This window comes from Polypterus senegalus, chromosome 9, assembly GCF_016835505.1.
Source record: "Polypterus senegalus isolate Bchr_013 chromosome 9, ASM1683550v1, whole genome shotgun sequence".
Classification (NCBI taxonomy): domain Eukaryota; kingdom Metazoa; phylum Chordata; class Cladistia; order Polypteriformes; family Polypteridae; genus Polypterus; species Polypterus senegalus.
Window position 1 is genome coordinate 9417891 of NC_053162.1, and position 17003 is coordinate 9434893.

General features: G+C 42.5%; 1 protein-coding gene across 2 annotated transcripts in view; it reads right to left on the minus strand.

The window, feature by feature from the left end:
• The window catches only part of LOC120535106, a 127588-nt gene that overhangs the window by 98524 nt on the left and 12061 nt on the right, over positions 1–17003 (minus strand). Inside the window, exon 2 of one of the 2 annotated variants that reach the window (XM_039762690.1) lies at positions 4332–4462. In XM_039762690.1, the coding sequence (XP_039618624.1) occupies positions 4332–4462 (131 nt within the window). Of the gene's footprint in view, positions 1–2123; positions 2236–4331; positions 4463–17003 lie in introns of those variants that run through there. The other variant, XM_039762691.1, reaches the window with a different exon arrangement.

The window sequence follows — 17003 nt, forward strand, 5'->3', positions numbered from 1 at the left end:
CAGCTGCGCTTCTACCTTCAGCAGCCTCCCCTGGATTAACTCAGTACAAACAACACTGTCAGGTACAAAACTCTTAGAAAATAAGATCGCGACTCCTGCACTGAGATTTGAGCCATGACTAAGATGTGCCAGCCCTGGCCACTCTCTGTGCCAGTCAGACTGATTAGCCTCGTCAGTATGGGTCTCTTGAAGGAAAACCACGTTAATTCTTTTTTGCGCTAAGTGCTCAAATAGCGCCGTTCTTTTTACTAGATCTCTGCAGCCGTTTATATTGAAAGAGCACAGGGAATAGACAGGCATTTTAAAAGAAAATAAGGTGGCGGTCAACAACACTACATTAACCAAAGAAACGGGTAATCGCATTAAAACTGCCATCATGATTGTGCTTCTAGTGAACGTTTCACTTTGCTTATGATATTCTTTAATCGGACTCTCTCTTTGGAGGTCATACCTAATTCAGCAGCCCGCCGCCGCACTTGCTTCGCCGAGCTCAGAAACTGATGGAGATCAGGAAAGTGTTCGACTATACTGACCCCCCGCTTCCCTTCTAAAACTCTAAAAGCGCAAAATGCTTTCTGTGCTGTAAGCCTCGTGTAAGCTCGAGTGAGATGACAGATCAACTCTTATCGACGGGTCAGATTCATTGCCGTCCTCCCCTCCTTCCTCTCTCGCTTTGATTTCAGTGCCGTCTGTCTGCTGCTGATCACTAGCGGCGGCCTCTGCACTTTCAGTCTTAGTGCTCTTCTTGGCGCGCCCACCACTGGTTATTTGTTCTTTTCTTTTCCTGGTTACCGGCTTAACATAACCGTGTTCATCGTTACTGTCTTCAACGAGCATTTCTCCATCGGCCCCCGTCTCATGCGTTGTTTCTTCAGTCAATGCCTGCACAGCCAGCGCGCTCTTCTCCGCCCCCCCTTGAGAAGGCGCATCTCTTGGGCACGTCTCTAGAGCGGCAATACTCTCGGTGGGTGTTTTTTGGAGAAGCGCTGCAGGGTCATCTTTATAATATTCGACCCTGGTATCACCTTAGCCACCATCTCCTCCTCTTCATGGCTGACTTCAGCCTTCTTGTTCCCATTACTTTTACTAATCTGCCCGGCATTAGCCGCTGCGGCCGTGATCATTTCAGCCCTCAGGTTTTTTCCTAACGCAGGCTCTCCGCTGGACACTTCCAGCTCCCCTGCTTCATGTCCCGGCCAGCTGTGATACTTTGAACTACAGTAATTTCACTCTGATCTTCAGCCGCTTCATCTGAATCGTAACTCAGATCCTCCATTTCCGAATCACTGATCACCGACTCATTCTCTTCGTTGTCCGAAGTTCTATCACGGGCTCTCTGTGCACACCAGACGGTCCCGGCATATCCGAGCTCTCCGTCATCTCACCCGCTTACACTGACTCGCTTTGTGCCCTGTCTGACCACACTTAAAGCATTTCATTTGTTCCGTAGTGATAAAAACTATATATTCGTAACCCTCTACTTTAAATTTCAAGGCCACATCAAGCTCCTCACGCGAGTTATTTAGTATCATGTACACCTGTCTCCGGAAAGACACGACATGCTTTAAATCCGGTGAGCGGCAGCCAAGCGGTATCATAACCACATCAGATATGACTTCACCATATCTACGAAGTTCATTTAATAAAGCCTCATTTTTCAAAAATGGTGGAACATTTGAAATAATAACTCGTTTAGCAGGAGTCGATAAAGGCAGAACCGGGACTAGCGAGCCGTTTATCACCAGGCCTTCCTGCACTATAGTATGCACCATAGCTTCGTCGCTTAGAAAAACTACAATAGTTTTGTTCATTCGGGATGCTGACTTCACATTCTTACAGCCAACTCTTTTCGCTACCTCAATAACACACGCCTCAACAGAAACCATCGGGTCCACAACCACTTTAATTCCATTTTTCCTTGAAAGATTTTCAAAATTTCGCGGGTTAAGCCCTGGAGGCTTTGCTCGGGACGCGGCCATGGCGGCGCAGCCGCAGCCCGACTATTACAACAACCACTGACAATAAACTATATACTTTCAAATAAATGGCAAATCAGTAAAAAAATCTTTATACATAAAACTAATAGTAAAGAAAGTTAGAAAAAGAAAACGAGAAATACTCACAGATACCCAAACGAACGGAGCGAACCTGCGACCAACAACCACGCCCACCCAGACCAGAGTAATCGACAGACAGAGATTCCACAGACAGAAAGGATAGATAGATAGATAGATAGATAGATAGATAGATAGATAGATAGATAGATATGAAAGGCACTATAATAGATAGATAGATAGATAGATAGATAGATAGATAGATATGAAAGGAACTATATAACAGATGGATAGATAGATAGATAGATAGATAGATAGATAGATAGATAGATAGATAGATAGATATGAAAGGCACTATAAGATAGATAGATAGATAGATAGATAGATAGATAGATAGATAGATAGATAGATAGATATGAAAGGCACTATAAGATAGATAGATAGATAGATAGATAGATAGATAGATAGATAGATAGATAGATAGATATGAAAGGCACTATATAATAGATAGATAGATAGATAGATAGATATGAAAGGCACTATAAGATAGATAGATAGATAGATAGATAGATAGATAGATAGATAGATAGATAGATAGATAGATAGATATGAAAGGCACTATATAATAGATAGATAGATAGATAGATAGATAGATAGATAGATATGAAAGGAACTATATAACAGATAGATAGATAGATAGATAGATAGATAGATAGATAGATAGATAGATAGATATGAAAGGCACTATATAACAGATAGATAGATAGATAGATAGATAGATAGATAGATAGATAGATATGAAAGGCACTATATAATAGATAGATATATATATAGATAGATAGATAGATAGATAGATAGATAGATAGATAGATAGATAGATAGATAGATATGAAAGGCACTATATAACAGATAGATATTTTGTATATATAAAAACTGTGCAATAACAATTACAACTGAGTATTTAATTGTAGTGTTACACTGTATTACCTAATTAAGTACAAGGTAATAACCCCTAGTTACTCTGTAATTATACAGTTATACAATTATCCATGCTAAATACAGTGCAATTATCGACACCTAATCTAAAGTGGTACTGAATAATGTTTAGCATTAATCATTTACCCATGAACCCTTTCTCCTTTTCTTCACTGGTGTAATCAATTAAGGCAATGTCGCCACCCAGTCAGGTGGGTGGCATATTGGCACTGTGGTAGCACTGCAGTCTCACAGTAAGCAGACTACGATTCACGTGCCAGGTCCTCTCTGTGTGGAGTTTGCATGTTCTCCCCGTGTCTCAGTGGGCTTCCCCCTGGTGCTCCTGTTTCCTCCCAAAGTCCAAAGACATGCAGGTTCAGTGAACTGGTGGTCCTAAATTGGGCCGTGTGTGTGGTTGGAGTGGATGAGTGTGTGTGTGTGTTCACCCTGTGATAGACCGGCACTCTGTCCAGGGTTTTTTCCTTGCCTTGCACCCTTATGCTTGCTGGGATGGGCTCCATCACCCCCCTGGGACCCTGTTCAAGACTAAGAGGGTTGGAAATTGACTGAATGACCACCCAGTTAATGGTTCGCATCAGTTTTTTTATTGAGAACTTTTTTTTTTTTTAGCGTGTCAGGCACGGGAGCAAATGTGAAGAGTGAGAGTAAGAGACTGAGTAACAGTTTCATACTGCAGGCCATGAGAATTTTGAATGTATAAAAATGTATACAGTTATATGGTTGCATTGTCTATTGGTCTATTTATTGTTTTTATTGTCTATTGTGTGTTTATTGTATTTGTTGCACTTTGTTGTATGCTGCTCTGTGTCACAGCGTGGCTCACGTCATCACATCTCACTATCTATGTGTCACAGTCGCTGATAACAATAAAGTAACCTTGAGCTTGATGATCATCACATCCTTGATGGTGGTTCACTACAGAGGATGGCATTTGCCGAGTTTTAGCTCTGTACGTATAAATCCAAGGGTTCACTTACTTTTTCCACACCATGTTGTGACTGTTTAATGCTCAATAAATGCCTGAAGTGTTTCAATTGTTTGTGCGTCACTAGTGTAAGCATATTGTGTTTGTCTATACTTAGGACTTGGATGAAGATCAAATCACACAAGGGAATTCCAATGGGTTTGCTTCATATGCAAAGTCACCTAATAAAAGGCAGTTTGTTGGTGTCCAGTAAGCCTTCCATTGGTTGAAATTTGCCACGCCCACAATGCATTTCTCTTTCTTACACTCAACACTCACACAATTTGAACTCAATAACGAAAATCAGAAACTACTACCAGGGTCTCTGCAGAAATGGAATTTCTAGAAAGGCTGTGGACGCATGTCTGGTAGACCTCCTGCCATCTGTGCCATCTGCAGTGAAGTCGTAGGATGTGATTTTCTTCGGCTCAAATGCAAGATGATTGACCTGGAATAAAAAAAAAAAAAGAAAGTCAGTAATATTAATAATCCATCCATTCATTTATTTTCCTGCTTATTTAGCTGCAGGGTTGTTGGAGGGCCCAGCCTGTCTATAGTGGGAAACCAACCCTGGATGAGGTGCCAGTTCACTGCTGGGTACACCTAAGGATGCAGACATGCAAAACAAAACAAAAAAAAAAAAGGGTTGGGGGCTGGTATTGGATGGGAACAAGGTGACATTGGCACAGAGGTGTCCACTTTTGTAGTTGTGGGTGAAAACCATTGAGATGGACAAGTCACTTCTATTGCACAAGGGTGTTCTTGGTGTCCACCAGGGGGCAGAGTAGAGTCGATCCTCACTGCAGCACATCACATTCTGGTTATGGCACCTGCTTGGCACTGTAGAGGATGGTGAATGGTGGCAGACTACACTACCAAGGTACCCATCAGCCTTTTGTTTAGGACGTCCATAACAGGAGAAAGGGAAGCTGGATGATTGAGGAGCTTGGCCACCCTACGTAGCCATCTTTACCCGCCCAGCTCTTCTGAGCCATTGCCACTCATGCCAGTAGATTCAGGGACATTTTGTACCCCCAAAGTCGTAAGGTGGCTGAATGGTCAATCGTGAGAATAAATAATATGCATGCAACATATAGACAGATAGATTGATAGATAGATACTTTATTAATCCCAAGGGAAATTCACTATATATATATATATATATATATATATATATATATATATATATATATATATATATATATATATATATATATATCGCCTTCACGTCTATCACATTGCGCTAACATCACGTCCATTCATTTTTTTTCCTCGTCAACATTCCATACACCAACGATATTTTTTTGCAAATGCATTAAAATGTTGAAATATTTATTTTTTTATTGTAAATTGCAAATGGAGCCGACTGTTTTTTTTATTGTTTATCTTTTCCTTTTATTAATATCTCTATAATTATTTTTTTTTGCAAGTCTGCCTACTTTATTCCAAATGACGGCTCATACGAGGCTCCCGAAGTTAAAAATATCTTCCGCCCGACTAGTGGCGGATGGGAACTCGGTGGCTTCCCGCATTGTTCCTTGTGACCCCCCTGGACCCTCGCCCCAAGAGATCTCTCATGTCCGTTTATTTACAAGTTCAAGTTCTCATGACCGCTTCCTCTCATCAAATGTCGCAAACATTTTGGACGCCTTCACTGCTCCATTAAAGTGATGTGCTTTGTTTAAACGTCCCTGGCAGACAAGGCTGCAGCGTCGTGGCACTTGGGGGGACTCCTGCCGCCTCACGGGATCAGGGGTTCAAAACCCCGTCTCGGTCATCGTCTGACAACTCTGAGGTGGCCCAGTGTGGGCAGGGACGTGCGGTCAGTCATCATGAAAAGTAAAAAAAAAAAAACTAATAATGATAACGAAACATAAATGTGTCCACTGGTCTGTGCTATAAATTGGTTTTCTTTATGATTTCAATCATTTTAATCATTGTTATAGTCAAAATCGCTGAATTTGCGGCAGCGACGAGCCTCCCCTCACCTCGGACTGCGCTCTCCATCACACACTGGGCTGATTGGCGCGGGCCTGTCGCTGTCTCTCTGTATGTCGCCAATATAATGTCTGCAGACACATTTATTATACACCCTGACTTTCCACAGTCTGGCTAATATCTTCAATGAAAGTGTGTGACATATTTAGTCTTCCTGATCGGACATAAAACCGCAGTGAGAAGGCACAGGATGAAGCAAACAGTACCGTGGCGCCCTGAAGGGGGCGCATGTGAGCACAACAGGTGATCGTTACTGCTGTTAAGTTCGCGCCATCAGAACGTCAAGTGCACCGCAGCGCTCCGTTTATTTTTATTTTATGTTCCGACTGACTGCCAAAATGGAAGATTAAGATTTTTAAAACTAAAGGAAAATAAAGAGGACTTTTACAAGAAAGTGACGAAGATTTTAGTGGAGAAGGACAGGCGCATGGACTTCATTTACAAGACCATAAACCGTTTTCAGTTTCATATAAAAAAAAAAATGGAATTAGACAACAATCCAATATTTAAAAACTAAATTTTGACCTTAAATAAAATATTCTTTTGATTTTCTTGTTATCCTTTTGTTGAACAGACTGCTTTAAAATCGATTAAAGCATCAGAATTAAAAGCTTTAAAAAAAACAAACTATTTCAATCAAGGTCAAAATTGAAATCCGTTTTTTGTACACCACTCAATACTTTCATTTGTATTGAATGAGTTGGAATTGTTGAATTGCAACGGCAAATTTAGAACACATGGAGGGTGAGGAGCAAATGCGCTCTCTCTGTCTCTCGCCGCTATAAATGTCACGTTCTTTTATAGTCACATGTGTACCTTACCTGCCTCGGTGTGTAAAGAATGCTGATGAGATAAGAAACATAACCAGTAGTCAAGTGCAGGCTGCCACACTGAAAAATGTATAATATTGATATTGTTCATTCAACATAAATTTTCTCTTTCAAGCAACTTAAGATTAGTCATTTAGTGTTGTAGCTTGAAATATTTGGTTTCAGATCTCAATCAAAGTAAAAAAAACTTTGTTTGTACCAAAGTTACGGTGGAGGGAATAAACATAAAAATCCTATTTCAGTTAACCTAATATTTTAGGTTAGGTAGAACATTAGAACACTCTAGACGAGAGCAGGCCATTCAGCCCAACAAAGCTCGCCAGTCCTATCCACTTGTTTCCTCCAAGAAAACATCAAGTCGAGTTTTGAAAGTCCCTAACGTCTTACTGTCCACCACACTACTTGGTCGCTTATTCCAAGTGTCTATCGTTCTGTGTGTAAAGAAAAACTTCCTAATGTTTGTGTGAAATTTACCCTTAACAAGTCTCCAACTGTGTCCCTGTGTTCTTGATGAACTCATTTTAAAATACAAGTCTCAATCCACTGCACTAATTCCCTTCATAATTTTAAACACTTCAATCATGTCACCTCTTAATCTTCTTTTGTTTAATCTGTAAAGGCTCAGCTCTTTTAATCTTTCCTCATAACTCATCCCCTGTAGCCCTGAAATCAGCCCAGTTGCTCTTCTCTGGACCTTCTCTAGTGCTGTTATGTCTTTATGGAGATCAAAACGTCACCCAGGACTCCAGATGAGGCCTCACCAGTGTGTTATAAAGACTTGAGCAGAACCTCCTGTGACTTGTACTCCACACATCAAGGCGCTATATAACCTGACATTCTGTTAGCCTTCTTAATGGCTTCTAAACTCTGTTGGGAAGTCGATAGCTTAGAGTCCACTATGACTCCTAAATTCTTCTCATAAGGTGGACTCTCGATTTTCTGACCGCCCATTGTGTATTCAAACCTCACATTTTTACTTCCTACGTGTAATTCTTTATATTTACTGACATTAAATTTCATCTTCCACAAATCTGCCCAAGCCTGTCTGCTGTCCAAGTCCTTCTGTGATGATATAACAGATTCCAAATTATCTGCTAATCCACCTGTCTTGGTGTCATCAGCAAACTTAACCAGCTTGTTACTTATATTCCTATCTAAATCATTTATATATATATATATATATATATATATATATATACTAGCCATGTGCGCCCAACTACGTTGCGTGTGTTAAAGTTGTCTGTGAAGGGCTCCCTGTTTAAACGTGGCTGCCAGTCGTGAACTGGGCCCTTCGTCGCACAGCATTATGATTTTTTATAACGGAAACAAAATTACAAAAGAAAACCCTTGGACATTGATTCGATAGGAACGGCCTACTCGGAATCACTGTCCGAATAGTAATTCTGTGGTGGTGTAGCAGCATTTCTGCTTCTGTCCGTTCACAGTCCGTCTCGTTTTCACGACTTTATCGATGTCTTCTCAACCTTTCTCCAATATCACAGGTTGCTTTTTGGCAATCCAAAGAGTAAGGCAATATACACGGAGCAATGGTTATAAAAGGGGGACACATACTGTAGGTATCCAGGCTCTTTAAAGCATAAATTGGGATCACTTCACTGACATGTGAGCAAGCTACGGTACAACTGTGAGACGCGCAGCACTCGCCGGATACAATGTAACAATAATAATTTCTGGAACGTGCTGTTACGTTGTCATTCATTGTACCCACTGTCTTTCTTTCATTCATATGTTACGTAGGCACATACCTTTTATCTTCGACAATCTCATTCTCTAACCAGGCCTCAGGAGCTAACCAGCGTAACGCTGTCCACCACCCCTTTCGTTATTCCGGCACATTGCTGACATCCGTGAGTAACAACAGCGTACTAAACTGGAAGGTGGTCTACGCATGAGTGGAATTCACGGACAAACAAAGATCAAGATCTAAATGAAGATTATATATAAAGATTAGTTAATTTAAAGCACAACAATTTGTTTAGTTTGAATGTCTGTGTTTTGAGGTGTGACTGGCGTACTGCAGTCTTCAGCAGTATAAGCCTGGAGGAGATTCTTAATGCAATGCCTGTGTTTTAGTTGTCTCTCTACTGCCATCTAGTGCTTCTTCTTCTAATTCATTGACGGACAAACAAAGATCAAGATCCAAATGAAGATTATATATAGAGATAGCAACAGCCCTAGCACTGCCCCCTGCTGGCCACCACTCTTAACATCGGCCAGTTCTGATTTGGTTCCTCGCACCTATGGCGTTATTTCAGTGCCACTATTCTGAGCGCACGTAAAAAAATATTGCAAGTGCAAGTGTTGCATTTTGAGGAGAAATTTATTTTGAGCGTACAAAAGCTGAATTTGAGTGAACAAAATTCATTGCTGCGTGCAAAAAATGTATTTCAGTGTTTGCGCTTATCCATATACACACACACAATAGCACCCCCTCTCGCTCAGTTTTTTCATTTGCGCTTGCTCACAATGTGTTGCTTGCGCTCACAACATTCTCTGCTGCAAGCGCTCAACTCTCTGTACACCGTTATAAGTGTGCCACAAAACCAACCAATCACAGACTTGGTTTCAAAAATTCTGATTGGCTCTTACGGTCTCCAATCAGCTCGCTAGCTGCTGCATTCCAGAAACAGTCCGAAATGTAGCTAAATCCAGCTAAACTCAATTAAACCCCAATTTGCGGATAATATCTTTAATTATTTTATTTTAAAATATATTATTTGTTAAGACTATCGTTGGTGTAGTATAATGTAGTTGCATTATACAACCATGCCAACTGACTGTTTCCGGAATGCAGCAGCTAGCGAGCTGATTGGAGACCGTAAGAGCCAATCAGAATTTTTGAAACCAAGTCTGTGATTGGTTGGTTTTGTGGCACACTTATAACGGTGTACAGAGAGTTGAGCGCTCGCAGCAGAGAATGTTGTGAGCGCAAGCAACACATTGTGAGCAAGCGCAAATGAAAAAACTGAGCGAGAGGGGGTGCTATTGTGTGTGTGTATATGGATAAGTGCAAACACTGAAATACATTTTTTGCACGCAGCAATGAATTTTGTTCACTCAAATTCAGCTTTTGTACGCTCAAAATAAATTTCTCCTCAAAATGCAACACTTGCACTTGCAATATTTTTTTACGTGCGCTCAGAATAGTGGCACTGAAATAACGCCATACGCACCATCACCCCCCTCTACTTACTGCATCTGAGCCAATTCTGTACCCCTCTAAAAACATCACCCTGAACTCCCACTTCTTTTAGTTTGATGCCCAACCTCTCATGTGGCACCTTATCGAATGCTTTCTGAAAGTAGAGATCAATAATCTCATCTGCTCCACTTTGATTGTATCCTTTTGTTGCCTCCTCATAGAATTCCAGCATGTTAGTAAAACACGACCTCCCTCTTCTGAACCCACGCTGACTGTTCCTAATAACTCCTGTCCTTGCCATTTGTTTCTCAATCTTATCCTTAATAATTCCTTCCATTAATTTTCCTGTGATGCCTGTTAAGCCTACTGGTCTATAGTTGCTCTGATCTGCCCTGTCACCCTTTTTATATAACGGGATGATATTTATGATATAGTCCTTCTGAATCTCTCCAGTGCGCAGTGACTTCCTTAAAATATGTGTCAAGGGTTTATATCTGTACTCACTAGCCTCCTTAAGAACACGAGGATAAATATTATCTGGTCCTGGTGATTTGCTTCATTTCATCTTATTTAATCTGAACAGCACTTCTCTCTCTACAATTTCCAAATCCTTCAGTACCTCCTTAGTAGTCCCTGTTACCACTCGCCGGTTATCCACTTGTAAACACCTCAGAAAAATGTAAGTTTAGGGCATCCGCTATTTCACTGTCTGTATCTGCTAATTCACCTTTACTATGGTTGTTCGTGTGCTGTGTTGATGCGGCTGTTTGTATTTTCTTCTGATTAAACTTTCCGGTGTGCTGGCTTTCCAACTGCCAAAGAAGACTTTCCCGAGTGGAGTGGACTTGGCTATACAGGTCTGGTCATTTTCAGCAGCAGACTTTTATAATGGAGGATTTCTGGTAAGTAACCCTGCTTGTCAACTGTTAATTTTAAGTATAAGAACTCGTGAACTCTGCTCTCTCTCTCGCCGCTATAAATGTAACGTTCTTTCTTAGCTGATGAGATACGAAACATAACCAGTAGTCCATGTGCATGCTGCCAACTGAGCAGTGAATAAGTGACTCTTTTGGGTTCATCTCTTTGTGAATGTGACTCTGAAGGAGCCCATGTCCCCACCGCACGGCACTGTGACAAAGCAACATTAGCATTTCGCACTGTCGCTCATCATCAGTCATATAAATTTATGGACTGCACTGCTGGTCTAATGGATAGGCTGTTTGGTGACTTCGAAATTGCTAAAAACATTACATGTTGCACACACACACACGGAGGCAATCATAAACCATGTCACTGGTCCTCACACTGTTACGGAATTACGGATTACAGGGGCGGCCTTAGGCATGTGCAAACTGAACACCTGCGCAGGGCCGCCAAATCCCAAGGGCCGCCACTCCAATATATATTGAATATTAGCAAAATACCCGAACTTCGCAGCGGTGAAGTACCGCCTTAAAATTTTTATTAAGAAGAAAAGTAAACCTTTTTAAACTGAGGGAAAATATACCAATAATTATTTGTTAAGGATCTCTTTGTATACCACATTGTGAGTTCGCCCTCCGTTGTAATATGACCAAGCTGTGCGCTGAGCTTACTCTTGAGCATGTAACGTACAGTCGGCCATGTGAACAGTAATCTTGTGTCAAATCTCACAGCTTGGATTGCTGCTGTCATAATCGGTTTGAGTTTCATGGTTTGTTTCAATGACGACAGTATTTGTAGGACTTGTGTTGAAGTGACATTCGGCATCTGTCAAGCGTTGTAAGTATACAACCGGTTTCATTGATAACTTCACATCCAACTTTTGAGAGTGTAAACATTCATAAACATCAAAGTGTCCAATACTCAAATCGTCACCTGTCAATCTAAGATGTTTAAGAGGCATTGGCGGTTGTCGAAAGGTGTAAAATATTTGGCCATTTCGGTACACTTGAAAGCGACAACTGAACAATTCAGCGGCAGCCATCAACTCACATGCAGATCCATAGGTGAAGGGCTTAAGCATTTCACTCTTCTAGTGCTCCTGTGTAGTCTAATTATCTCCTGTACCGTCATCAGTCCACACCTTGAACCTGTCCAGTCATTCAATACATAAGACACAATGGATATCAAGAGTGAGCCTGATATGGCCGTGTAATATGTAACAAAGAGAATGGAAAAGGCAGGTGCCATCTCTGGGCATGGAAACCACTCAGTAAGTGACAGTTCTTTGATTGATGGTGATCACCTTGATAGACATGTTAATGGGGGTACGGTTGGAATGATAAAGGAAATGGGTACCTGAACAATGTAAAGTAAGTCTAAAATACCTACACAATAACTATAATCGAAATAAATGAACAATAAAACAGGGGAGAAGCCGTGGATTAAATAAAAAGGCTGCAGTTATCAGCAGGGAGACGTGAATCACGTGGCGAAGCAAGGAAGGGAATGAAGAGACTGGAGCGACGGACGGCCTTATATAGGCAGGCAGCCAACAACGTGGGAGGCGTTAGGATGGGAGATCCAACGCCGCCTCACACGGTGACTGAGCTGCAGGCTATGGAGGTATATATGTACGTAAGTAGGATTCAGTTAGCGTTGGGAACCCACGTACCAAATTTCTTGAAGATGGGCCCATAAGTAACAAAGACCATTGAAAAGTTCAATATGGCGGCCGACGGGGGCATCATACCACCGAAATAAATACCAAATTTCAGCCTTCTACCTACACGGGAAGTTGGAGAATTAGTAACGTTGGAAAGTTCAATATGCCGGCCGACAGTGGCGTCCTACCACCAAAATAAGTACGTACATCGGTTTCGATTAGCGCAGGGAAGCTTCCTACCAAATTTCGTGAAGATGGGGCCATAAATAAGAAAGTTCAACATGGCGGACGTTGTCAACCGTTATGACAGTTACACATAGAATTTCGAAATGAAACCTGCCAAACTTTTGTAAGTAAGCTGGTAAGGAATGAGCCTGCCAAATTTCAGCCTTCTACCTACATGGGAAGTTGGAGAATTAGTGATGAGTCAGTGAGTGAGTGAGTGAGTCAGTCAGGGCTTTGCCTTTTATTGGTACAGTATAGATAAAACAGAAAGAGCTGACAGCTGAAGTGAAGCTAGTGCAAGTGGGCGAGTCGTCTTACAAGTTAATGTTTCACCGAGTTTTAATAAAGTATTAGTGTTAGTGCAATAGTTATTGTGAATATCTGGTCGGATAGGGGACAACAAGACATTCGCATACCCATTCTAAGCAAAAATGAAGAGATTTCCAGTACACGAATCTGGTTATTCGAAACAAAAGAGAAAGGCGGCTCAGGAGGCTTTCATTGAGTCACAGGAAGGAGTGATCCTAAACTTCATCATAAGTGAAATGCTTGTGTCATGAGCGTGAGGCGGCTATGCAGTGTCCGCAACGGACGTGTCCATCTGCCATGCATAAGATATCATATTGACATTGGAGGGCGAAGGGGCCACCGATTCTTTCTCTGCCCAGGGCCGCCACGAGCCAAGTAGTAAACTCACTGCTTTGGAATGCCAGCTGATGCCAGTGACCTTGTAACACACAGTTCACACTGTATTTCGTGAATAGAATGGGACGCATTCTCCTTTGTCCTCCTTTGCGACTTTTGGTGTCCTCCTTTGGGTTTGCAGGTATCTGGTAAGGGTAGCCAAGATGTCAACATAAATGCAGCTGGAACGACGTGTCGAGTGCCCACTGCTGCACTGATGTCCTTCACGTGACATGCATTGAGACTTGTCACCAACGCACAGCTTGATGTAACAATCGGGACAGAATACGTGCGCATTCTCCTGTAGTAAGTGGTACCACCAGCCCTCCATCCAAGGACGAGAGCTGGTGCTGCTGCTAACGGCCACCTTGAGCATGGGAAAGGCACTATATAAATAAATGTATTATTATTATTATTATTATTATCATGTTTTCTTTCTTCCCTCACAACCTTGAGGAACTGCCCCTTGAGGGCACCAAAGTGAAAGAAGCCCCGCCCCTTCTGGTCTGCGTGATATGAAAGGAGAACACTCATGGAGGATGGCGTCTTATTTTAGCAGTTAACCCGACTTCTGCACTGATCCGACCCAGAAACGATCTCTACCATGGAGGGGACTAATTGTGTTAGAAGAACGCACATTGAAGTGTTTGATTTTCGTTTATTTTTGCCAGATTTTTGTTCATAATTATATGGGTGTTTTGTTTTTTTTTTTTGCCAAGCTGGCACCAGAAGCAACCTGCTTTGTCCTACAGTACACCGTCATTTTGTCCTGCTGCAGCACTTGGCCTGTATTTTTTTTTTTCCTGTTGCCGAGAGTAGCATGTCCGCGCCTGATCCGGATGATTGACATGCCCCTTGTGCTATTGCAGGAAACCACATTGTAGCTGTGCTACTTAAATGAACTACAAATCCCAGCAGCCCCGGTAGTACTTTGCAGTTGGGCAGTGTGGGGTTTACTAAAGGGGCTACTGGTCAGGTTTTTCATTATTTTTTATAATATGATGTTCATTTATCATCTGTCTAATTATATATTACCCATTAATTTGATTCTATTTAGTTAATATGTGGGTGGCACAGTGGGTAGCGCTGCTACCTCGTAGTTAGGAGACCTGGGTTCGCTTTCCAGGTCCTCCCTGCATTAAGTTTGCATATTCTTCCTTTGTCTGTGTGGGTTTCCTCCAGGTACTCCGGTTTCCGCCCACAGTCCAAAGACATACAGGTTAGGTGCATTGGCAATCCTAAATTGGCCCTAGTGTGTGTTTGGTATGTGTGCCCTGCCATGTGCTGGCGCCCTGCCAGGGGTTTGTTTCTGCCTTGCGCCCTGTGTTGGCTGGGATTGCCTCTAGCAGACCCCCGTGACCCTGTAGTTAGGATACAGCAGGTTGGATAATAGATGGTTGGATAGTTATTATATACCATCTATGTATGTTTTGCAGTTCTCTGATGCTCCTTGTATTTTGTAGGTGGATTCCCCCTAAGAGGTGGGGCCACCTGTCCATTACCATTAAGGGACTGCCCCCAGGCCTTTAAAAGCAGGCTGACTGGAGCCTGGACTGTAACTCGGTAGATTGTTCTAGAATTCTATAAAATGGGACTTGTTGGTTTGGGTCTGCCCATTAGGCAAGTCATTTTTGCTCTTCTGTATTTGTGTTTTTAATTTTGATGAATAAATCTTTTATATATTAGGATACATTGCTGTTGGCATGTGGTCAAGCCAGGGGATTTCATGCATCCTCCTCCTTGTGGGACTTTTTGATATATTATCTGAACATTTCCTTACATTTTATACGTTGACGTTGGCTTCCCATTTTTAAAGACCCAGTAGGCTAGTCTGGAGTAAGCTGGTTTGGGGTGGGCCTCTTCTGGGTGGGCTACTGAAGGTGCTGGCCTGCCTTTTTGTGAATCTCTCCATCACCATTAAGGGACCACCCCCAGGCCTTTAAAAGCAGGCTGACTGCAGGCTGTGACTCTGTAGATTGTTCTAGAATTCTAATCTTTGGGACTTGTTTGTTTGGGTCTGCCCTTTACGTAAGTCATTTTTGCTCTTCTGTATTTGTGTTTTTAATTTTGATGAATAAATCTTTTATATATAAGGATACATTGCTGTTGTCATGTGGTCAAGCCAGGGGTTTTCAGTCCTCCTCCTCCTTGTGGAACTTTTTAATATATTTTTGAAACATTTTAAATACCTGCTAGGCAGGAAAGCAGCAGTTCCCAGTTTAGAGTAAGCTGGACTGGGGTGGGCAGTGGGTTGGCGCCCTGCCTGAGGTTTGTTTCCTGCCTTGCGTCCTATGTTGGCTGGGATTGGCTCCAGCACACCCCCGTGACCCTGTAGTTAGGATATAACAGGTTGGATAATGGATGGATGGATGGATGGACTGGGGTGGTTCTCATCGGGGCAGACTGGTGAAGGTGCCAGCCTGCCCTGTCCAGGGGTTGTTCCTGCCTTGTACCCAATTTTCACTGAGATTGGCTCCAGCCTCTCCATGACCCTACTCAGGATAAGCAAATACGATAATGTAAAGACAGATGGATGCTCAAGCCAGGGGTTTTCAGTCCTCCTCCTCCTTGTGGGACTTTGTAATATATTTGTGAAACATTTTAAAGACCTGCTAGGCTGGAAAGCAGCAGTTCCCAGTTTAGAGTAAGCTGGACAGGGGTGGGCAGTGGGCTGGCGCCCTCCCCGGGGTTTGTTTCCTGCCTTGCACCCGGTGTTGGCTGGGTTTGGCTCCAGCAGACCCCTGTGACCCTGTAGTTAGGATATAGCGGGTTGGATAATGGATGGATGGACTGGGGTGGGCCTCATTGGGGCTGACTGGTAAAGGTGCCAGCCTGCCCTGTCCAGGGGTTGTCCCTGCCTTGTACCCAATTTTCACTCCAGCCTCCCCATGACCCTACTCAGGATAAGCAAATATGACAATGTAAAGACAGATGGATGGTCAAACCAGGGGTTTTCAGTCCTCCTCCTCCTCTTTGTGGAACTTTTTGATATATTATTGGAACATTCCCTTACATTTTAAACATTGAAGCCGGCTTCCCATTTTCATAAACCCAGTAGGCTCGTCTGGAGTAAACTGGTTTGGGGTGGGCCTCTTCTGGGTGGGCGGCTGAAGGTGCCGGTTTGCCTTTTTGTGAAGCACTTTGAAGAACCTCACACCCATTTTTAAACCACGTTTTTTGCATCCCAGTCATTACAACAGCAGTAAATGTTTGCCACTTTTAAATGGTGCCAGGGTGTAGCTGGAAGTCGTGAGTGCCACGAGGCGTCATGAGGGCACAGCAGGGGAACGACTGCAAATTGACACACTTGTTTACGCGGAAAAGAGAGAGAAAACTCCTCGGAGGACATCACTTCTGGGATTAGCAAGAGCCGCCCTGCTACTTCCCTTCAACCATGAACAGGATTTCAGAGTCACTTTGATCAAAGCACTGAGAGAAGCAGCAGACGGCAACCCGAGAGCAAACCATTAGGCGCTATTTGTGCCTCAAAAGAAGACACCAA